General features: G+C 54.1%; 2 protein-coding genes across 2 annotated transcripts; both read right to left on the bottom strand.

The window, feature by feature from the left end:
• Window positions 1-221: 221 nt before the first annotated feature.
• GJB4 (gap junction protein beta 4) lies at window positions 222-1,009 on the bottom strand. The gene is given in 2 exon segments (XM_065891331.1): window positions 222-286; window positions 289-1,009. Coding segments are annotated over 2 exon segments (786 nt in total).
• Window positions 1,010-3,838: 2,829 nt separating this feature from the next.
• Window positions 3,839-7,187, bottom strand: GJB5 (gap junction protein beta 5). The gene is made up of 2 exons (XM_065881854.1): window positions 7,060-7,187; window positions 3,839-5,030 (listed from the first exon to the last, which is right to left on the bottom strand). Exon 2 carries the CDS (start codon window positions 5,004-5,006, stop codon window positions 4,185-4,187), a length of 822 nt encoding a protein of 273 aa, XP_065737926.1. The 5' UTR covers window positions 5,007-5,030; window positions 7,060-7,187; the 3' UTR covers window positions 3,839-4,184.
• Window positions 7,188-23,839: the final 16,652 nt, after the last annotated feature.

Raw genomic sequence — 23,839 nt, 5'->3', positions numbered from 1 at the left:
CATATTTATTAAGGGTTTGACATACCCTATCACCATATATAAAATCCCCTCCAGCCATCAACCTTCCTTCCCTGGGGCTGAGGACCCAGAGACCAATTTGCTTCCCAGCATTAGCCTCTGGATGGGTCTCCTGAGCTCCACACCCACGTTCCTCACCTGCCCTGCCGTGGCCTTAGGGAGCAGGCAGAGGCTCTGGTGGTCTCAGCTGCTGACCTCACCAGTTATGGATACTCACCTGCATCCACTGTGCTCGATCCAGCCTTCATTAGGACAGAGTTCCCATCCTGGGGTGCTCCCCCTGGGAGAGGGCATATGGTGGGCATGTCTCAGGCAGGTGAGTCCAGCGCTGAGACCCCCGGCATCTGGAGCCAAGGGTCTCCAGGCACCTCTTGCCCACCGGGTGGGTGACCTCACTGAGGTTGAGCATGGCTGCGGCCACCATGAAGTGCGTGAAGACCTTCTTCCCCGCGGGCCGGGAGATGTAGCAGTCCGCAGTGCGGGGTCATGGCAACTCGGAGCAGGCCACCACGTGGGGCATGTCATAGTCCTGGTAGAGGCGCTGAAAGATGTAGAGGAAGCCAGAGTCGACGGCCGCCTTGACGAGGAGACTCAGCAGGTCTGTCCACCAGAGCCCGCCCCGATTCTTGTCCAGGTTGTTGTATAGGAATGGGATGTCGGGCCCGTGCTTCAGGCGGTGCTTCCGCTTGCGCTCCTGGTGGTAGACCACACGCATGACCACGAGCAGTGAGGGACACATGACTGGGATGAGCTGCAGGGCCCAGAGGCGCACGTGGGACACGGGGAACAACTCATTGTAGCAGATGTTGGCGCAGCCCGGCTGGCGGGTGTTGCAGATGAAGCCCTTTTGCTCATCATCCCACAGCTCCTCGGCCGCCACCACCTACACCAGCACGCGGAAGATGAAGACCATGGACAGCCAGATGTGGCCCAGTGCCGTGAAGTACTTGTTCACCCCATTCAGGACGCCCCGCAGGAACGCCCAGTTCATGCTGACTGTGGCCTTTGTTTCTCGTGTAGATGATCTAGACCAGGGGGTCCCAAGGCCTAGGAGAACCTGGAAATGGGAACCTTCATTAAGGGTGTGACTGGCAAACCATTTCACGACCACCGTATCATCATGTCCACACTGGCAATGACTCGGTGGGGTAAGGATTGCCATTGTCCCCAGTTCACGGGGGAGTAAGCTAAGGCCCAGAGAGGAACACGCCCAAGGCCCACGGCTGGAAGTGGCAGAGCTGGTCTTGAACTTCCATCTTCCAGTTCCAGAATCAAGGCATATTTTATTCTACAAAGTCATAGATACACGTGAAGGGTAATCATCCTGCATGGATGTGCCCACCAACCTCATCGACTCTGACCTTCAGGCCTGCGGCGTCACATGAATTCTAAAGAAATAGTAACAAAGTGTGGGTTGGATGATCTGCTCTCCCATCAGCTCCCAGCGCTGGACCCGGCAGGACGGGAGGGATGTGTATCTTTATTTCTTGGCCGCATCGCATAGCGTGCAGAGCTTCTCCTACCAGGGATCGAACCCGTGCCGTCTGCAGTGGCAGCATGGAGTCTTAACCACTGGACCGCCAGGGAAATCTGAGGGATGTGTATTTTTATCCTTCAACTTTCTCCTCCAACTGAGCGCCAGCATGAGCCAGGCCCTGTGCCTGGTGGGCAGACCCCGGAGTGATATCCATCCTCATTCTCCTCTCCGGCTCCAGGATGTCCCCCACCCTGACATTCCCTTCCAAATGAAACAGGCTCTTTGGAACCATGGTGGCTTGGTATCATCCTGCCACCCCTTCTTTTGGGGCTGGGCCTGAGGGCTGACTGTCCTGACCACAGTGGGTTCCTCTGGAATTCCAACCATTCCAGCCTTTGGGAGGGATTGGGGAAGGGACAGAGCTAAGATTCTGGCACGGTCCTCCCCCCACCATCTACCTTTTCTTTCAAGGACACCTCCCTTCTCCGTCTGCTCAGTGGCTGTTTGCTGCCCACACAGGCCATTGTTTCATTCAGGCTGTGTGCTGCGTGCTCCATCCTCCACACCCCTTACCTGCAGTGACATCGTTTTCCACCTCTGGCCCTGGGCCCTCCCCTATCCCTGACTCAGGTATCAGCATCTTCAAACCTTGTGCCTCTGGGACATTTTCTGAGCCTCCTCCTCCATCGTTTCTGGAAGGATGCCTCACAGGTACTTAAATGGTCTGTTCACCTGTTTTCTGTGCCAGACTGTCAGCTTCTGGAGGGCAGCCTCCGCATATCATTCGTCTCTGATTCCCCAGGACTCAGCACCGAGCCTGGCCCAGTGAACACACAATAGACATTTGCTAAGCCCTGTCGAAACCCTACTTCTTCCTCATCCCTCCTCTTATTTATCTCTTCTCTAGTCTTCTGTCCTCCCTTTGGTCTGGCAGGACATTCGTTCCCCTCCTTGGGGCTTCCCTGGGGTTTCTCCAGAGATCCTCTGTCCCCCCTACTCCTCCCTGAAGTCTTGGCCCACAGCCCGAGGTCCCCTGGGGATCATCAGCCCATCCCTGCCTCCCAGCCCAGCCTCCTTCCCGATTTGGTCCTCACCTTTCTTGGGTCTAGCAGCCACTCTCCTGTCCCTGGGCTGGTCTGTCTGCCCATCTGCCTGAGGGCCTCCTGGAGGCAGCTTTTGTTCCTCACTCCCCTGCTGGGGGAGCTTTCTGAGCCAGTGAACCAAATGAGAGCGATCAGGTGGGCAGGCAGGTAGGCGGGTGGGCTTGCTGGGCACACGTTCAGAGCAAACACCTGTGTCCCTTCTCCCCTGGCCCACGCCTTCTCTGCAGCTTGGCCAGGCATGGCTGGGTCTGGCTCCCCGAGCTGGCAGGGACACTGCCCGAGCAGGCGCGGGAGCCTGGTAGCCTCGTGTTCAGGACCTGGTCGGCACCAGATGGTGTTGTCCCCGTCCCCCTCCCATTGCCCTATTGCCCCTGTCCCCCTGTCCCCAGGCCTCTCTCCTACCTTTTCTCTGGAAGCCTGGTTCTGAGGCCCTCAGCAGCTGACATCTATGGAAAGGGGAGACCTTGATCCAGTCCAGGATTGCATTCTACCCTGGCAGGACATTTCTGGGGACTAGAGCTTGGGCTGCTGGTGAGTTGTGTAGGGCGTGGCAGGGCCTGCCTATGGTTCCTCTGGACAAGGGCACCGCTGCCCTGGTGGAGACAAGGAATGCAGGTCGCAGCATGAAATGCACAGCCTCCCCGTCCAGCCTCTATGGGCCTGGGTTTCCGGGGAAGTCGGAGTGTGACCCAGTGGGGGCTGCAGAGAGGCCTTGGGCCTGGAACAGTGAACGTCTGTGTGCAGCCAGGGAGGGGCTCCTTTGCCTCATTTCCCACGAGCATTTATAGAGCACTTCCTAATACCAGTGACTAATGCTTATGTGGCCTTTTTACAGCCGGCTAACCCCATCCGCAGTCGTGAGCTCATCCAGACTCACGACCCCACCAGCTCAGTATTGTTAATCCATTTTGGAGAGGAGCTGTAGTCGCTTTCTCAGAGTTCCCCTGGAACTTGTGTTCAAATGCAAGTGTCATGACTCAAAAGTCCATTAACTTTCCACCGAGACACGCGGTTCCCCATGTAATTAAGCTCCATTCTCTTTGCAGACATCCCACGGGCCTAAACCTGCAACTGGGGATGAAGGCTAGACTTGAACATGAGCAAGGGGCATGGCACCCACAGGAGTGCTGGGGGCGCTCTTACCTGGCTAGACCAGGTGCGGCCCTTTGCAGGGGCAGGGATGTTGACCCCATGACCTGATAAGGCTCACAAAGGTCGAAGGATCAAAGGTCACCTTGAATCAGTGAATGAATTGACTTTTATTAAGCCCTGACCGTGGGCACCACACACTGAAGGCATGTGCAGATCCATTCTCGTATTAAGCCCCTCCTCACAGCGGCAGCCCTGTTGGGGGGTGCCTCATCCTCTCCGTTGTATGCAAAAGGAAGCCGAGGTTCAGCTCCGAGGGGTAACTTGCCCAAGGCCACACAGCTGGGGTAGGTGGCAGGAGCTGGGGAAAAGGGATCTGAACCCAGGTCGTCGGACCCTCCCTCTTGCCTGTCCCCACTCCCCGCACAGCGCTCCCACCCCCAAGGCTGCACCGTGGCTGCCGGGTCCTTCCAACCCAGGCCTGACCAGGCAGCCCCTCACAGGATGGTTTTATTCACGTGGTCTCGAGGGTGGTCTGGTGAGAGAGGAGGGGGAGCGTCTGAGCCCAGAAAGATGAGGTTGCCCAAGCGGAGGTCGTCCTGTTTGGAGGAAGCGGTGGCCCAGTCCCGGCGGTGGCCCAGGCCTGTGGCCTGGGCTTTCCTCACCAGCAGGCACTCCCGGTACCTCTTGTTCACCAGGTAGGCCAGCTCCACTAGGTTGAGCACGATGCAAACGACGGCCGTGATCACCATGAAGAGAGTGAAGATGTTCTTCTCCGTGGGCTTGGAGATGAAGCAGTCCACCGTATTGGGACACGGAGCCACGTGGCACCTGACCACGCGAGGGAGGGTGTATTTGGGGTAGAACGAGTGGAACACGTAGAGGAAGGCGGCATCCATGCCGGCCTTGAACACCAGGCTGCAGACGTACGTCCACCAGAGCCCGCCCCGCTTCTTGCCGGGGTCCAGGTAGAGGCGCCCGCCGTTCTTCCCTGCTGCCTCTTGGTGCTTCTTCTCCCGGGCCTCGCGGTAGGCCACATGCATGACCACGAGCAGCGAGGGGCACGTGACCAGGATGAGCTGCAGGGCCCAGAGGCGCACGTGGGACACGGGGAAGAACTCGTCGAAGCAGACGTTGGAGCAGCCCGGCTGGCGGGTGTCACAGTCGAAGTCCTTGTGGTCATCACTCCACACGCGCTCGGCCGTCACCAGGTACACCAGCACGCGGAAGATGAAGACCAGGGACAGCCAGATGCGCCCGAAGGCTGTGGAGTACTTGTTGACCCCGCTCAGGAGCCCCTCGAAGATCCCCCAGTTCATGGTGTCCCCGGGCGTCGGCCGCTACTGCAGGGAGAGGATGACTGTCATTTTCCAAGTTTATAGAACACTCACGCTCAGCACCTTATAGGACAGTGTCACTGGGTTGGATCCTCCCAGCCACGGCGGAGCTAGGTTCTATTATCGTCCCCTTTACAGCTGAGGGAAACTGAGGTTCAGAGGGGTTGTGCAGGTTCACACACGATTAGGTGCAGAGCTGGGCCTTGAGCACAGGTCATTCAGCCCGGAACCCAACTCTTCCCCATAGCAGTGGGTGAAGGCGGGTCTGGGGAGCCACTCGTCCTCCCAGGTCTTAAGGAGGTAGGACATGCTGACTTCCCTCTCTCTCCCAACCATGGCCCTCCTCCTCAGCGAGTCAGACCTGGGGATGGCTTCTCCTTTCCTTTCTGAGCTAGGCTGTCTCCCCTTAGACAGCTTCCTCCCAAGGGGAACCCGCTCTTTGCCTTTTACTTGGTTTGGGGGATGGGGCTAGAGAGGAGGCTGGAACCTTGTCCCCAAACTCCCGTCTGGTGTAACACCATAAATATCCAGGCAGTGTCCTGCTCACGTGCGGCTCACTTGAAGCAAGGCCAATGGCAATGCAGCTGAAACAAAAGCGATGATTCTCTTGATATTGATACAAAAGGCTTCGTAGAGTAGCCTGGTATTCCTGTGCTTCCCAAACTGGTGTTCCGTGGAACCCTGCTCAATAGGCTGGCAACAGAAGCAGCAAGAGAAAAGGATTCTCTTCTGTGTTCAAGAAAAGTAGTCAAGCACTATGTCCAGTGCACAGTTAAATAGGTCCCTTTACTTGACCACGCTAATAAATTCACATTATGAATCTCCCAAAGGAGGACAGAATATGCAGCATTGCACCAACTCCTTTGACTATAGAACCCTTTTTTGTCATCTTGTAGAACAGCCTTGTCAAGACACCGAAATGGGAAATGCTGCTCTGGTCAGTTCTGCTGGCGAGTTTGGTGTGATGAACACACAGGAATCAGATTTACCTCCAATTAGGGAATGTGACTATGGTTCAGAGTGAGGGGCGCCCACGACCTCTCTTGGAATTCCTCTGCCTGGCTCCTGGGGGGGTCCACTGAGACCTGCGCACGGTGGTCTGTCTTACCCTACTGGGCTCCCTGGGACCTCAGGGAGCCTGTCCGCACAGCCTGCTGCTCTAAGGGGTTAGTGCTGGTCTAGGCCAAAGGTGACTGTGCTGTCCTGCCCCCCCGCCCCCTCCACCGACTGCGTGATCCACTGCAGATGGGCAGGGTAGCGATAAAAGCCAGCATTTATCGGGTGTTGATGCAGCGCCAGCACTGTTCTGAGCACTTTGCATGAATCAATACGGCAACTGTATAAAAGGGTATATGTTTTATTCCCAATTTACAGATGAGGAAAGTGGAGCACAGAGAGGTTTGCTCATAGTTACACAGCTGGTAAGCGGCAGAGCTGGGATTTGAACCCAGGCAGGCTGGCTTCGGAGCCCACACTCTGGGCCTGGTCCCCTTTCCTTAGGTTTCGGGAAGCTGCCTGCTGTGTCCACTCCCTCCTCCACCAGGTGAATCCCCAGTAGGGGAGGCTGGGGGTGACTCTGCTCCCTGCCCGGTCTCTCCACTGTCCTGTCTACATAAGAATGTGGGCCCTGGCTCTGAATCATCCACTTGTCTTTGCTCAGTCCTGCTTAAGGTGGGTGGAACTCCTGGCAGCTTCTCAGGGAACACCCAAGGAGGCTCTAGCCCAGGGGCGCTCCGCCCAGCCCAACCTGGAGTTGGTGGGGTTTTGCAGGCCCAGGCAGAGCTGCCCCATCTGCTTAGCTCCTGGCCCCTCTGGGAGCCCCTCTCCCACTCAGTCCCTGGCTCCCACCTCTGCTCAGCTGGGGAGAAAGGGGAAAAATTCAGAGCAGAGGAGGGGGGGCCCCATCTTCATTCCTCCACCATCAGGACGCAGGGCGGCCTTGTGTCCAGGCCACTCACCCGACACTCCACCAGAGAAGTCTCCCCCTTCCAGGTGTGCTGAGGGGCAGAGCACATCTGGACACAGATGGCCTTACCTGAGTGGCTACTCCTCAGGGCTCTCTGGGTACCGGCTCCTGGCTGCCAGCCGTCGAACTCAGCAGGCAGCGGGAACTCATGTCAGAACCAGGGAGAGTGTCTGGGGAAGCCCGTTCCTAGGACAGAGCCTGCACATTTCGGCAGGCAGCCTGGGTGTGCCGCCGGCCAGGAGGAGGAGCTGCGCCAGGCACTGCCACTGGCTGGGCCCCAGCCTCCCCAGACTGCCTCTGATGAGGCCCAGGAAATTTAGGGGTTCCCTCCTCCCAGGGGCTGGGCCCCAAATCCTGGCATCCTTTTGGGGACAACCACAGGTCCACTCTGAGTCCCCGCTTGTCTTCCCATCCCTGGCCTTGTGTGGAAGAAGCCGAGGCCTGACCTGGCTTCTTATCCTTTCCAGAAATTCCCACTGCCACTTCTTGGGACTCTATGGGCCACTCTAGACTCTCCTCCCTCTCTAGTTGCTCCTCAGTGGCCTTCTGTTCTCACAGCTTCAGTTACCTTTGGAAATGCCACGAGTCCCAAATTCTCTCTCCAGCCCAAATGCTTTTGCCCATCAATAGTCCCCACATGGATGCCCTTCCTTCACCTTTCTCCTCACCTGGCCTACTCCTCCAAGAAGCCTTCCCTGACTGTGCAGCCCCAGGTGGCTTAGGGCCCCATCTCGGGGCTTCCACTGCCCTCAGCCTCCACACTCTCATCAGACTGTATTGGAATAGTTGATTTTAATTTAATTTGCTCCAGGGACCCACCTGTTGAATGAGCAAATCAGTTCCCATGAACGGACATTTTTAGGGGCTTGTCGTGAGCACAACATAACACGGATCAGCCCCTGACCCCCAGGAACTCACCAGCTCGACCTTAATTACCAGTTGATAAGTCTAGTACCAGCTGCATAGCCTCTCATGGTGGCGAAGAGCTCATGGAACAGTTTCTGGGCCCGGCTTCCCATTGCTGCTGGAATCTAGTTCGGTCATTGCACCCCAACACTGAGTATCTGAGGCGTTGTATGGAAAGCCACCCTCTCCCCTGCACACACAGCCCCAGTCCTCCCCGAACACGTACACCAAGCTCCTCCCCAACCCTTTCATGGCTGACTGCCCTTCACTGTCTACCCCGACCCCGAGGGGCTGCCCCCTACCCCCATACCAGACACACTAGCCCTTCCATCAGCCCGTGTTTTGAATTCAAGAATCATTGCTGAGACATGGCTGTGTGCCAGGTGCTGTGTTTGGGGCTGGGCTACACAGATAAAGAGAGGAGCAGAAGAGGTTGTCAGGGTCTCCCAGCCCGGGGCAGGCACACAGATAGGGTCCCAGAGACACAGAGATGTAAGAAGGATGTTGAGGGTGAGTTCCAGCAGAAGGGACTTGGGGTCCCTTGGAGTGGATGAGTCCTGTCCAGAGTAGGTGCCTCCCTGTCTAATGGGTCAGGCAGAAGAAGGAGCTGCCTTAAGGCAGGGGAGATCTGCATCTGGAGCTCATACACCCCTACGTCTGGGCCCACACCCCTGCATCTGGAATCTCACAGCCCTGGATTTGAATCTCACCTCTGGTTCCTTCAGATCTGGGGACTTTCCCTGTTTCTCGGATGTACAATGAGACATTTTGTGCCCGTGAGGGGTGTCCTGTGAGGACAGTGAGAGCGATGCAGGGCGGTGCCTGAGTGTAGGCTGCGTGGCCTGAATCCGGCTCTGCCTCTTCCTCTCCGTGTGGTGCCAGTTTCCCATCCGTGCAGTGGGACAATAGCATTGCCTACCTCGTAGGGTTGGCACACAGATTAGCCCAGCCAATAGAGACACAGTGCCAGAACAGTGCCCGGCACAAAGGATGCCCTTTCTACCACTGCCTCTGATGTATGTGAACTGCCCGCACACACCTGGCACGTGGTGGGTACCCAAAATGACTTCCTCCCCCTTTCCCTGTTCATCTCTTCTCTCTGAGATGTAAGGAAGGCAGAGAAAGGAGGGGGAGACAGACTACTTGCCAGAGGAAATCTCATGTGGATGGATGATGTCTTTGGGTTAAAAAGGCAAAACCCGGGTCAGGCAGTGACGGTTGGGGAGTGGGGAGGGCAGGCAGGAGGTGCCCCGGGAGGGTTTCTCATTAGTGCCTGGTCGCAGCCTGTTGGTCTAATTAGCTTCTAAGATGCCTTTTATCGGCAGGTCACACGGGGCCTGAATTCAATGGACGGTGTGTCCAAGAGCCACAAACACCACAGGTCTACAGCGAGCGTGGCACATCCCACATGCACACACTCTTACACCCAGGCCACACTATGGGCATGATGCTACACACTTGTGGGGCAGTGCTGGGCCCTGAGTGCCTAGTATGGGGCCTGTTAGGTACCACGTTAGGCCTCTGTTTACGTTTTTGGAATGAATGATGTATGAAATATACACACCCTGCAAAGAGAGTCACACATATCTGTCCCCCTCCATGTTCTTCCTCCAAATGATTGCCAAGTACGGGAGAGAGGAGACACATGAATGGATCGGGTACAACGTTGTGAGAAGAGCTATAAGAGACATATAACAGAGAGGGGAGTGTCAAGTTCTGCCAGAGGGAGACCCAGACAAAGTGACATTTAAGCTGGGTCTTGAAGGATGTGTAGGAGTTCACCAAGAGGAGATGAGGAGGACAGGCCTTTGAGACAGAGGGCATAGAGTGTGCAGTGAAGGATGATGGAAGAGCTTTGGAGAGTGGGCTGGAGGAGGCAGCAGTGGGGGCACTAAAAAGGAAGGACATTCTGGACCGTGAAAGATCTGGAACACTGTGTTAAGGGGCTTGGATTGATCTTGTGTGCAGAGGGAGACCTGGGGGAAGGAAGGAGGCTATGTGGTCAGATTGGTACAGTCAATTCTCATTCTTCATGGTAGTTACGTTCTGTAAGTCACCACAAACACTGAATTAGCAAATCTTGAAACTTTGCCAGTAGGGGAAATACAGGGTTCGGTTCCTGCGAGCCTCTGGTTACAGCATTTTCATCAACTGATCAATACGTAACCTTGTTCTATGTGTGTTTCTCTTGAAAGACACCTTAATTATATATAGTGTTGAATCATTAATGTTGAACTCAACAGCCAACAGTGCTATTACTTACTCCTGAACGAAGCTCATCTTTCTATCCTCTTTTGTTTTGGCCCCGGCATGTGGGATCTTAGGGATCCAGGGATTGAACCCGTGCCTCCTGCCGTGGAAGCAAGGAGTCTTAACCACTGGACCGCCAGGGAAGTCCCCCTGAACGAAGCTCATCTAACACGTATTTTCTCCCTAAGGCCCGTCACAACCTTCCTATGCTTGGGAGCACCACACAGTACTTCAGTGCTACGCTTGGGGGCCAGTTTAAACAGCAGAATCACCTTCCACAAGCACAGCAATGCAAAAAAGAGGTACTAAATCAACCTCCAGTGGGGCATTTGTTTACAGTATCAGCTGAAACAAGAAGACCAAGCAACCCCTTGTTCAACCTCAGCTGGGAATGTGCACATCGGTGACTCAAGTGTTTTGCTGCTCTGTGCGTGTCCACGGATGACAGCGGAAGCACTGCAAGTATTGATTTTGGGGTTAAACAAATTTTAGTGACTAGACAAACTCACCCATATGGAATCTGTGAATCATGAGGATTGATGGTATGTTTAGAAAGCTCCCGCTCTTCGAAGGAAGAGGCGTGTGAGACCAGTAAAAAAATTACTGCAATGATTTGGGGAAGAGATGAGCCAGAGGGGTGGATTTGGGAAATAGCTGTCAGATACAACTGGCAGTGTTTGGACTCTGAGTGGATGCAGGGAAGGAGGCAGGTGGAAGACCCAGGAGGGCGCCCAGTTTGCTAGTTTTGGTGATTTGGCAGGTGGTGGGTCTCCTGATGGAAGGAAGGAATATGGGAGGAGAGCAGGTTGCTTGGGGCGGAGGGGAGGGGCAGGTGAGGGGGAGTTCTTTCCAGATGTTTGGGAGTTAGTTCAATGTTCCATGTGCTGAATGGGAGAGTGTGGAGGACAGCTGTGTGGATTGTCCGTAGCCAGCAGCTGGCAGCAACAGCTGGGCATGTACTTTGGGGGTTCTCAGCCCCAAGGGGGTGGTGGGAGCTGCTGTCAGAGTGGACGAGGTGACTTTGGGAGAGTGTGCGGAGTGAGAAGAGAAGATGGTCCAGGCAGAGCTCGGGGGAGCACTGATGTCTAGGAAGCAGGCAAGAAAGATGCTTGTGGAGGAGAAAGCACAGTAAGGGACAGAGAAACCAGGGCGGGCAGGGGAGGAAACCCAGCGGTAGAGAGGCCGGTCAGGTCCCTGGGGACTTTTGCCCGAGTGATTTCTGCAGAGTGATGGGGACAGAAGCCAGAGAGCCGTGGGTGGCACGTTTTCAGGAAGCTGACAAGCGAGGTAGAAAGGCGGGGGATCAGAGCTGGAGAAGGGTTCGCTTCTTCTGGGGAGATGGGAACAGACACATCAAAGGAGCTGCTGGAGAGCCATTTGACCTGCAGTTAGATCTTGTTTTATATCTGCCACCCTATCCCTTCCCCACTCTGCTCTTTCCTGGTTCCCTGGCCTCTACTGGGCTGTCTCTGTCCCCCCAGTTTTCGGCCCAGGTACTCCTGGCTCTTGTCACCGCCTCCAACATGTTCTTCTGGCTCAGGCTGAGCCCTGCCTGTTCTCCCTGTTAATGGGTGTGGGGTGAGTGAGAGTTGGAGTCTTTTCTGGAGACTAGCCATCCCCCCAGGCTCCCTTCTGAATGCAGAGGGCAGAGGACAGCACAGGCATCAGGGCCCGATACCCCACCAGTTACCCATCAAAACTACTGTTCCCAAAGGCAAGTAAACTTTTGGTCTTGGACGAACAAGCTAGGTTGGCCTGTGAGGCCAAGGTGGTGTCTGTTCACTGTTCTCAGGAGAGGTGGGAAGGCTGGACAATGGGGTAATTGTATCAGCTTCGTCACCGGGCACCTCCCCTGTGCCAGAAACCATGTCAAATGCTCTATGTGCATCCTGTATGTAATACTCCCTGCTCTCACCTTGCCCCTCTCTAAGCAGTTGTCCACACAAGCAGAGTCATCTTTGGAAAACACAAATCATATTAAAGCAATCTGTTCCAGGTCTTTCAGAGGCTCCCCATTGACTTGAAAAAAAACTCCGGTTGCTAATATGTCCTATAAAGTCCTGCATGACCTGGCCTCTGCCAGCCTTAGTTCCCAGTCTCTTCCCTTCCGTGTTTGTGCTCCAGCACAGTGGCCTTCTTTCACTTTCTAGAACGGAGGAGTCTCTTTCCCACCTCAGGGCCTTTGCACATGACTCAATGCTCTTTCCTCATTTTCTTTGAGCTAGCTACCATCAAGTTCCAGATATCAATTTATTTTTTTATTATTATTTTAAAAATAAATTTATTTATTTATTTTTGGCTGCGTTGGGTCTTCATTGCTGCGCACGGGCTTTCTCTAGCTGAGGCGAGCGGGGGCTACTCTTCGTTGTGGTGCGCAGGCTTCTCATTGCGGTGGCTTCTCTTGCTGTGGAGCACGGGCTCTAGGTGTGCGGGCTCTGTAGTTGTGTCTCACGGGCTTAGTTGCTCTGCAGCATGTGGGATCTCCCCGGACCAGGGCTCGAGCCCGCGTGTCCTGCATTGGCAGGCGGATTCTTAACCACTGCGCCACCAGGGAAGTTCCTCTGGATATCAATTTAAATGTCACTTTCAGGAAAGCCATTCTTAACCCCTGAAACTAGGTCAGGTTTTTTGTTATCTATTCTCTTTGCATGTGCTTCTCCTTTGTATCCCTGTCACAACTGCATTCCTAGAGTTATGGGTGTGCTTGTGTGTTTAATGTCCTCTCCTCCTTTAGACTGTAATCTTCAAGAGGACCAGGCCCAGAGGTTAGGCCATGGGAATCATGCTCGCTGCTCCATCTCCACCATCTGGCACAGCACCTGGCATGTAGTAGGTGCTTTATGAGTATTCGAAGATGAATGGATGAATGATTCTCTTTATCGAAAGTAAAAAACCCAAGAACACTGCCAAATCCTTGGGCATAAGGGTACTGAAGTGAAACTTTTGAGAGCCTGGGCTCTGGAGCTTGGCTGCCTGAATTCCCACCCCAGCAATCCTGCTTACTGGCTGTGCAGCCCTGCACAAGTTTTTAGCCTCTCTGGGCCTCAGTTTCACATGGAACATAGGGACTATGCTAGAACCTACCTCATAGGATCGTTGTAAGGCTCAGATGAATAAAAATATGTAAAATATATACACCTGGTACATAATAAACATGTAATAAATGCTAGCTGCTGTAATTCTCAGACAGGACTGCTATCTGGGAGTGAGACTGAGTTGATGCTGCTTTCTGATTTCTGTCCCCGATGATTTGGACATGTCTTTGGGAGAGCCCGTCTCAGCTCCGCTGAGGGGAAATGCGGGGAGAGGTAAACAGTCATGTGGGCCTGAGCAGTCCAAGCCTTCTCCGTCACTGGAAGGACACGAGATGCTGCAGATAGGATTCCTGCCCTCCAGATGCCTAGAGGGGGGTGGGGGAGACCCCGTCATGTAGGTTCCGGGGGAAGAGCCGGACCCAGCCGCCGGGAGAGCTTCCTCTGCTGCTGACCTGCGTCTGCTGTGAGGCCTGGGCTGGCTTTAGCCAGACAGCCTGCTCCTTTGATGGAGAAGCTTTGCTTTCTCCTGGAAAGAGTTGTGAGTTCCCATCCCTGGCAAGACTTCACGGCTATGCTTTTGCAGAACGAGGGGAGTTGTGGGATGGCAGGAGTCTAGGAAGGGTGGGAGACAGGCACAGCAGAGAGGAAGCAGAGCTGGGAAGGGGAGAGAGCTGGGTGACAGACAGAGCCCGCACAGACCCGGGCTCAAGTCCCCTTCTACTCCCTAGCCACATGTCCTTGACCAAGCCAAGTTTTCTTTCTGAGACTTCGTGCCATTCCTGTACCCGGGGGTGACAGCTGATGTGGAGGAAAGTGATGGAGAGGAAAAGTATGGTGGGTCATGGCTGGCACGGCCAGCCCCCATTCCTTTACTTCCCTGCTCTGCAGGCTATAACTCTCTGGTTGCTTGGGTGGACATTCTTATTTTTTATTTTATTTTATTTTTTAGATATTAGATTTTAATTAATAATATTGGCTGCACCGCGCAACATGCGGGGGGATCTTGGTTCCCTGACCAGGGATCGAACCCGTGTCCTCTGCAGTGGAAGCACGGAGTCTTAACCACTGGACCGCCAGGGAACTCCCAACATTCTTATTTTATCTTCCTGGGGCCCCAGGTGGGCACATCGCCACGCTGTTCCCCTGGGGCCCTAGACCCACTCCCAGTTCTGCCTGTGCTCCCGTGCTCAGCCCGAGGGGGCTGGAGCTGGCCTCGCCCCTTGGCCTCTCTCTACTATTTCTGTGGCTCTGGGCGGATTGAGTCACGGCAGCAGTGAGACCCACTGTCCCTGAGGCTGGGGGCCCAATGCTTCCGTACCTCCCCATCCCTCCAGCCAGGCCCACAGTAAGACTGAACTGATAGCCCAAATCACCGGGTGCTCTGCTGTCTCTGGGCAGCTTGTGCAGCCTCCTTTGCAGAGGGTTGGGAGGCTGATGTACAGTTCTTGCAACTTTGGCCACTGGCCACCACATTCTCTGCTGCTGGCATTCCAGGGCCAGGGACCTCCCTGTGGGCTCTGGCCTGGGTGCTCAGCACCTCTGCTCAGTCACGGTCTAGTGTGGGGACCACGTGGCTTATTGCAAACAATTGGGCAGATCTGGGTTTTAAACTTTGTTCCGTCAAGCGGTGAGTACAGGTAGCGGGTGCTGTCAGAACCCAGCCCACATCTCCTTGGCCTGTTCTGTTTTGGTGGTTGAGGGGACCTATGTAAAGCATGGTGATTTACAGTAGGTGGGCTCAGTGCCCAGTGGCCGGCACCTGCCACTAGGCCGGCCGGGGCTCTCTGCGCTTCTGGGGTCTCTCTGCCCGTGAATGGGGCAGCCTGGAAGTGCCAGGGAATTGCCACCTCACGGGGGGCAGGCTTCGGCCAATGCCTTACGGAAGTTAGGGCATGATTCCTCCAGGCTCCTCCCCCTTGGGTTGAGATAACTGTGAGGTCCACGTCCTAGTCTTTCCCAGACTGAGTTCAATCCCCAGCAGGACTGAGCTCAGTTGTCCACAGAAACTCACTCAATTACATACCTTCACCAGCTTCCTTCCCTTCTCTGCCTCACTCCCCATTCCCATGCCCATATTTCCTGGGACCACCTCCCAAATAAGCAACTTGTTTGCAAACCCGTGTCTCAGGCTTGCCTTTTGGGAGAGCCCAAACTAAGACATCTCTTGTTGAACAAGCAGCAGCCTCACTTCCTGTGCGATTCCCCCATCCTTAGGCCAACCAGCCTCACAAGCTTGCTCTCCTGTAGACTGTTGAATGGCCCAGGGGTGAGGCTGGCCCCAAACCGAGCTCATCAGTCACACCTACCTTGCTCAGTTGATCAACCCAAAGTGACAATGTAACCCACGCTGATCTGCCAAGGGTCCTTCCCTGGGACTTTGGAATATGCGCAGGGACAGAGTCCGTTGATGATAAACACTGGACCTGCTGGTGTCCTGCCGTTTGGAAATGCTGCTCGGCTGGATGAGATAATGATTCTGGGACAGAGCGGGAAGCAGAGATGAAGAGCAAGTGAGTGCTTGGAAGATGTTTGCGTCTCCGGCTCCGTTTATCTTTGGAACCCAGTGTTGTTTCCCCACTGCATGGTCCCTCTGCCCGAGTCTATTTTTTTTTTTTTTTTTTAATTTTATTTATTTTTGGCTTCTCCATTGTGCTGTGGAGACTTCTCACTGTGGTGGCTTCTCTTGTTGTGGAGCGTGGGCTCTAGGCATGTGGGCTTCAGTAGTTGTGGCTCGTGGGCTCAGTAGTTGTGGCTCACGGGCCCTAGAGCGCAGGCTCAGTAGTTGTGGCGCATGGACTTAGTCGCTCCACAGCATGTGGGATCTTCCCGGACCAGGGTTGGAACCTGTGTCCCCTGCATTGGCAGGCGGATTCTTTACCACTGCGCCACCAGGGAAGCCCCCGAGTCTATTTAATTTAGGTTTCTGTCACTCGCAACCAAGAATACTCTGTGTGACCTTGGGTTTGCCATTTTATAGAGCATGGTGCATGGTAGGTGTTTGATAAGTATCTGTTGACTGATGTACACTCTCTGGACCCCATTTTCCTCATTTGCATGTTAGGGTCAATAATACTTTATAGGTTGTTGGAAATATAAGTTAGACAGTGAAAGGGCAGGGGCTTTGAAGTGTTGGACCCAAGCAGAGAGCTCCCTTCTGCCCAGAAGGCCAGGAATGGGGGGACCCAGGGAGGGGAGGCACCTTGGATGAGGGGCGCAGAGCCCTGCCGGGGTCTGTGGATGGACAGGGCCTGGAGGCTGCTGGCCAGTGAGGGCTGCATGGAGATGATGATGACGATCGGGGTAGAGTGGGAGGAACAGCCGGGAGTGACTTTTGTTTTTTCCTTTTGAGAGAATCAATAAGCAGGGCAGAGAAGGGAATTAATGTTTATTGACTCTCTGTTATGCGCGGGCACTGGGTCCAACTCCTTGCACACTTCAGAGAGTACAGACTGGTGACCCGGAGGCAAATGTTTTGTTTGGCCTTCATGGGGCTTAAAGAAACATTTCAATTAATTGCCAACATATACATATCTGGAGATTCCACATGAAAAGCTGGTTGGGGGCCGCTCTTGAAAACTTGGAAGTTCTAGCAACACGGGGCCCACATTCCCTGCGGCATCGATAGCTGGAGTGACGGACAGCTGCCCCCTTCTGATGAGGTATCTGCTCTCTAGTTTGCACTGACCCCTCCCGGCCTCTTCCCTCATGCATGGGACTTGCCTGGCCCTGTAGTCATTTGAGATGGTCGTTCTGGGCGTTTTCTCAACAGCCCTGCAAGCTGGGTACCCTTAGCCCCATTTTACAGATGATCAGACTGAGGGTCAGAAGTGAAGTCATCTGCTCCAGGTCACACAGTTAGGAAATGATACAGCTGGGATTGTAGCTCAGTTCTTACCGACCCCAAAGTTCATTCTCCTGGCAAAAAACAGGGAGTGTTTGGCTGCAGGTAGAGAGGGGAAGGAGGAGTAAGAGAGGTTTGGGATCAGTGATTGGGAAGAAGAGGTGCCACGGATGAAGCAGGGAGACTGGGGGGAAGATGATATAGTCAGACCCGGGCATTGCCAGTTTGAAGGGACTCCAGGCTATCCTGAGGAAGGGGTCTGTTCCCAGGTGACTTTTAGGATGCAGAAGCTGGTGCTGGTGTCTGTGGTAAACAGAGAAATGGGTGGTTATGGAGGCTTAGCAGAGGGGAGTGAGGCAAGAATGATGTCAGGTGTATTATTGAGAGCCGGGGTGGCTGGTGCTTCGGGACATCAGGAGGAGGAGGGTAGGGTTGGGGGAAGTAGAGGGAGATGGTGTGTCCAGGTTTGGAGGTTTCAGGGCCAGTGGAATGTACACGGGGAGGTGTCCCAGGGACAGTTGGCCAAACAAGGCTGGAACATAGGAGAGCTCCAGGCTGGAGATAATGGTCTAGAGATTAAGCTGTGATGTCCAGGGCAGACAAAGGGCCCAGGTGGGGGTTGGGAGTTGAGGGGACGGGGTAGGGAAGGGGATGGGGGGTGGGGTGTCACGACCATAGTATTTGGTGGAGGTTGGAGGGATGCCCCCATTCACTTTCTCTGACCTTCCACCCCTCCTCACCCAGCGGGCTTCTCCATAATCAGCTTCCCTGGGGACGTTTGAGGGAAATGGACGAATGTGAGGCAGGCAGGGAAGGAGGGAGGAAGAACTGGTTATCACTTCCCCTCGGCTCCAAGTGGATAATTACACAGCTCTTTGAGCCCCAGGACTGGGCCAGGCAGCAATCCATACAGACAGCCTCTCAAAATTAATGGGACTCCAAGGGGTTTGAGATGGGGGGAGGGCCAAGGCTGGGAGAGGCTGAGGGGAGATGAACTGGATACAGAAAGACACTGTTTCTGACAGAGAGAGCCCGCAATGCAGGGTATGAAAGAGAGATGGAGAGAAAGGGAAGGAAAGAGCAAGGAAACCGAAGCCCAGAGAGGTTAAGTCACCTGCTCAGAGTCACACAGCGCTGAGGTGAAGCTGGGCTTGGGCTGGTCGGTCTGTCTGCTTCCAGAATGCCTCGTCTTTGCTTACTTTGTGGTTCTGCCTTTGCCTTCACTGGGAAGTCATGGGGAAACGGGCCTGTAGGAACCCCTTTGGCTTCTGGAGATGGTGAAAGAGGAAAAGGGGGCAGGCACTACTTGTCCCTCAAGGCTGGCTCAGACTGAGACCTTCCCCTGCAGGAACTAAGGGCAAGGCGTGCTTCCTCTCTCTGGGTAATCGGCTTGTTTTTCCATATCTGGTCCCCACCCCGCCCCAGGCTGTGAGTTCCTTGAGGGCAGGGCTGGGCTGGGGATGTCTCAATCCCTGCACAGAACGCTCAGCAAATTTAAACACCAGGCAGAAGAGAGACAGTGAAGTTGGAGTCTGAATACATCTTGAGTTCGGTTTACAGAATTGTGTGAATGTTAATCTCTTGGTTTTGGTAAGCATACCCCCACGGTTGTGTAAGATGTTAACAGGAAGGGAAGCTAGGTGAAGGGTATACTAGAGCTCTCTGAACTACATGTGTAATTTTTACATTATCTCCAAATAAGTTTATTAAAGGAAAACAACAGGGCAGATTCTAGCTGTTGGCTGGGGGCAGGGAAGGGGGCTGATAACACTGGGCAGAGGTCAGGGCCGCAGAGGGGAGCTGGGGTGCGGACAGTTGACCCAGGCGTCCCACAGCAATGTTCTCACCCAGATGGGGCACCTGAGGCTCGTGGCGCAACTCACTTAGGGCCCCATTGGCCAAGTGTCACCAGGACCCCAGCCCAAGTGTGAACTGTGCTCACCCTGATTTAGTTCACCAAAAGGTGGAGGTGGTGGGAGAAAGTACCAGAAATATCCCGGCAGTCTCTACCATCTACTTCACACCTGTCATGTGCCGGCAGCCTCCTAAACTGCTCCACACACAATATCTATTTGAATTCTCACAAAATTCCATTCCATGGAGTAGTCTGAGGCTCAGAGAGGTTAAGTAACTTGCCCAAGGTCACACAGTATGTTCTGCCCAGAGCTCATCTGAGAGCCAGGATGGGAGACTTTTCCAAGCTCGCCCCATAAAGGGGATTTCTTGTAGATGCAGCAGGGTTTCCAGGTCTCCGAGGGCAGGAGCGCCGGACCACCAGGCCTCCAGCAGGCTGGAACTTGGGAGCCGCAGAATCGAGGTTGTCTCAGGCCCCTCACCCAGTAGCTCCTCTGTCATCTCATCTTGGCTCTTGTCCGCACTGCCGCTCTCTCCTCTCTGACACCGGGCCCTGAAGGCCATCTGTCCCTGCTACGTCAGGGATGATCAGCTTCTCCTTTTGGCCTCTGTGCCCCCTGCTGCCAGTCTAGCTAACAGAGCAACTGATTGGCCTGCCCTTCCTCTTGTGGACTGGCCACCCTGGGGTCCAGGCAGCTGTGGCCTAGACGGGTGGGGCACGCAGGCCAGTATGGCTCAGGCTGCACTCTGCTGATGGAGAGCTTGGCTTTGAATCCCTACTTGGCCCCTGTGTGATTCTGGGCAAGTTACTTCACCTTTCTGTGCTCTCAGTTCATCATTGGAGGTAATAATGGTCCATGCCTTATGTGGTTGCTGTGAGGACTGAATGCATGTAAAGGTCTTAGGACAGTGTCTGGCATGCAGGAAGCACCCTCCCGCTACAGATTATTATTATTGTTGTTGCTGTTGTTGTTACCATTACAGAATATGGTGTCTCTGCTTGGCAGGGGCAGTGAGTGGAGCCAGCAGTGATGGACACATCTGCTACACCCAGCCAGTCCATGGACTGTTGACTCCAACGCTCTCCTTCCTAACCTGTTTGTGATCCTGTCTGAAGGACTCATCCTAAGCAAAGGGAGAGTTCAGGCTTCCCTGTACAGGAGTGTGTGTGTGTGTGTGTGTGTGTGTGTGTGTGTGTGTGAAGTAATTCTGACCCTCCCTCCACCACTGTGGCTGGGACCTTGGGCTATGACTCTGCTTTGGCCTTTACGCCATCACAGTGGTGGAGGAGGGCTTCTCCCTGCTTCAGCAGAGCACAGGAGGATGTGTGGGCAAATGGTGGGATTTTAGTGGAAAGTAGAGGCTTTGCCTGAGAATCAGGAATTTTCTAGGATTGTAGGAGACTCTCACTGGATCTGGATAAGTTAGCAAGTGGGTGATGGGAAAGGAAAGCAGTGATTTCAGGAGAGAGCTGCAAAACTTGAATTCCTCCCATCCCCATCTGTGGAACAGCTGTTTCTCCCAGAAAAATTTCTCTCAGGATCCCATCTAGAAGCCTCTCTGGACCCCCAGCTGCTGGACGTGTGGGTGGAGATCAGGGGCGGGAGAAGACTGAGGTGGCAGGCGAGAGGATGGCTCAGGCCTTCAGATATCGGGTACAGGCAGGACATGGGAGGAGGAATAGAGGCCAGGAGGAGGCTGGATAATAAAAGCAAACATAGAGGGCTTACTTTGTGCCAGATACTGTTCATTTAACCCCCAACAACAAACTAATGGGGAGCTGTGATGATCACCACCCCCATTTTACAGATGAGGAAACAGAGGCTGAAAGGGGTTAAGTTTTTTTCTGTTCATTTTGAACATGCCAAGGTTACATCTACCCCAGGGCCTTTGCACTTGCTCTTCCCTGTCTGCAGTGCTCTGCCCTCAAATCTTCACAAGGCCATGTAACAAATGGTGCTCAAAATTTGGTAATTTGGTGTAACAGATTACCCCCAAATTTAGTAGCTTAAACTAGCAAATATTTATTATCCCAAAGTTTCTGTGGTCAGGAATTTGAGAGCAGCTGCAGAACCACATTATGATGTTTGTCTTTGTTGGCCCCTTCCTTCTTAAAAGAATATTAAAACTTATATGTTGGGAGTTCCCTGGCAGTCCAGTGGTTAGGACTCTGCTTCCATTGCAGGGGGCATGGGTTCGATCCCTGGTTGGGGAACTAAGATCCTGCAGGCCACAGGGCATGGCCAAAAAAATTATATTTTATGATTGTGTTGGTATAACGACAGATACATTAGTATTATATATTAAAGCATTTTCTTTGGCCTAAAATTTCTTTCTCCTAACTTGAACGGAAATTAAAACTTTTTTGTGGGTCCTAAAAGTATTGTGGGCCCTGGGCACTGTGTCTCCTGTGTCTAGTGGATGAATTGGCCCAGAGTGGCTCAGCCAGGTAGTTTTGGCTCAGGGTCTCTCATGTGGCTGCAGTGAGGATGTTGGCACTGGCTGCAGTCATCTGAAGGCTTGACTGATCCTGGAGGATCCACTTCCAAGATGGTGCACTCATATGGCTGTTGGCAGGAGGCCTCAGTTCCCAGCCATTTAGGCCTCTCCATGGGGCTCCTTGAGCATTTTCATGGCTGGCTTCCCCTAGAGTGAAAAAAAAGAGAGAGAGAGAGTCAGGTGGAATCCACAATGCCTTTTATGCCCTATCTTGGAAGTCATACATGGTCAACATATCCTTACTTCTGCCATATTCTTTTTGTTAGAAATGAGTCACTAAGTACAGCCTGCACATAAGGGGCCTATGGGGAGGGATATTAGATGCTGCTTTGTGAAGCCAGTGGACATATTTCATAGAATTTATGGACATACTTTAAAACCATTATGCTTGGCTTCAGAGAGGCCTTCCCTGACCACCAATTTCTCTCCTCACTGCCACCCTCCTAGTACTCTAACTCGTCACAGTGTATCACTACCTAAAATTACGTTGCTCATTTGTCTGTCTGTCTGCCCCAGCTAGAAGGTAAGCTCCATGAGAGGGGGATCCTGTCTGTCTGCTTGAGGCCATCACCCCAGGGTCTAGTGTAGAGTCAGGTACCTAGGAGGCTCTCAGTAATTCGTGAATGAATGAATGACAGGACAAACATGGTGGTGGGAAAGGCAGGTACCATTGCAGGCAGGTGGTGGAGGCGGTGTGTGTGGAGAGGCTGAAGCTCTACCGGAGTTAGCTGTCCTGAGATGGTTGCCCACGATCCAGGGGTTTGGGAAGGAAAGGGCAGAGCGGTAAGGGCGCGAGACGCTGGGGAGGCTGGCTGACCGGAGATCAGGGGATTATTCTGTGAGCAGAGACCTCAGATTACAGGGTCTAGTGGGGGAGCCAAATGTGGGAACAGGTAAATTACAAAACATTATGGCAGATGCATAAAAGAAATGTGTTTAGGACCCTTTAAGCTGGATCCTGACACTGTCACCCAGACGGAGGCCCTTGCTTTTGGCCCCTCCCCTTGACCGGACCTTGTTCACCCTTGAGGAGTCCAGGGGAGAGGGACTCCCTTCCGGGTCGCTGCGACTAGCTCATCTGCCTGTGCTGCTCCGTTCAGCCTCTGGGTGGCAGCAGAGGCCCAGGTTGGCTGAGCTCCCCGTTCGGCAGTCTCCGCCCTCAGAGCGAGGGGAGGAGCCATTCTCTGGTGGCAGGTCCAGCTCCGCTGGGTGAGTGGAGGGGCGCTCAGGCCAAAGGCTTGGGGTGTTGCAGCTTGTGCTCCTCCCTCTGAATGCTTTCCTACACGCTCCCCCCAACCTTCTCCTGTGTCCTCTCCTCCCCTACAAGTCTTCTTTCTGGAAGTTGAGAGCAGAGGGGTGTGGGGAGTCGGGTGGAGGTGCAGAATTTGCCTGACTTTTACCGCGATGCTTGGACTTTACCCTAAGGTGATGGAAAGTTCACTGAAATGTTTGAAGCAGGGAAGCAACACTATCAGATTTGTGTTTTTAGAAAGGTCACTCTGGCTACAGGAGGAAAGATGATGGAAGCCGAAATCCAGACAGGAAGCTGTGGCAATAGTCCAGGTGGGAGGAGGGCAGGGTCCGTGAGGAACCAGCCAGGCCTCTAGGCGGCTGGTGGGAGGCATCCTGCGGGGCAGCTGGGCTGAACACGGGGAGGGTGGGGCCAGACCCCAGAAGGAGCCCGCCACTGCCGTGGTGGCTGAGGGCTCGGGACACGGGTCCAGCCCAGACAGGAGGGGGGCAGCCCCCAATCCTACATGGACTGGCTTGCCAGGAAGGTGTCAGGGCTGCAAATCAGGACCAGGGGCTGAGGCCCACACCTGGAGCACAAGGTGAGGGGTGACCTTGGCAACAGGTGGAATCTCTGACGAGACCTGGGCTCAGAGGGCAGCTGGCCCTATGGTACCTAAAGGCCACCTGTTTGCCCACATCCATGTGCCCCGAAGGTACTGTTGCCAGACTTCAAGGAAGATGAGGGGAAGCCTAGAGGATTCGTTTGGGCTTGACCCTGACCTAGAGTTGACCACAGTCCTATGCCTTGCCACCCGGGGGCTGAATCCATGGGTCCCACCAGCCGTCACCCCACCTAGCTCCAGGTTCTCCTTCAGCGCCGGTATGTAGCTGGGAGCTGGCTGTGTGATCACAGGTGGCTTTGTGCCCAGAGACTGCAGCTGCGCTGGGTCTGGCAGAGCGCCTGGCTGCCTCCCAGGGCTTGGGAAGGGGCTACTGCTGCTTCTAGCCTGGGAGCTCTCGCTGCAGAGGGTGAAGGATTCACCTCTGAGCCTCTTGAAAAGTTTGGGTTTATCTCCTTTCCTTCTTCACCTGGGCTATTACCTATGCCTAGAACATTGTCCCACTGCTCCCTTTTACCTGCCTAACTCCTATTCATCTTTTATGTCTCAGTTTAAATGCCACTCCTTTGTAAATAAGTTTAGTTCCCCCCACTATTCTTGCTCAGTGCATC

This window comes from Phocoena phocoena, chromosome 1, assembly GCF_963924675.1.
Source record: "Phocoena phocoena chromosome 1, mPhoPho1.1, whole genome shotgun sequence".
NCBI lineage: Eukaryota > Metazoa > Chordata > Mammalia > Artiodactyla > Phocoenidae > Phocoena > Phocoena phocoena.
This window is presented reverse-complemented; position numbering and strand designations above follow the sequence as displayed.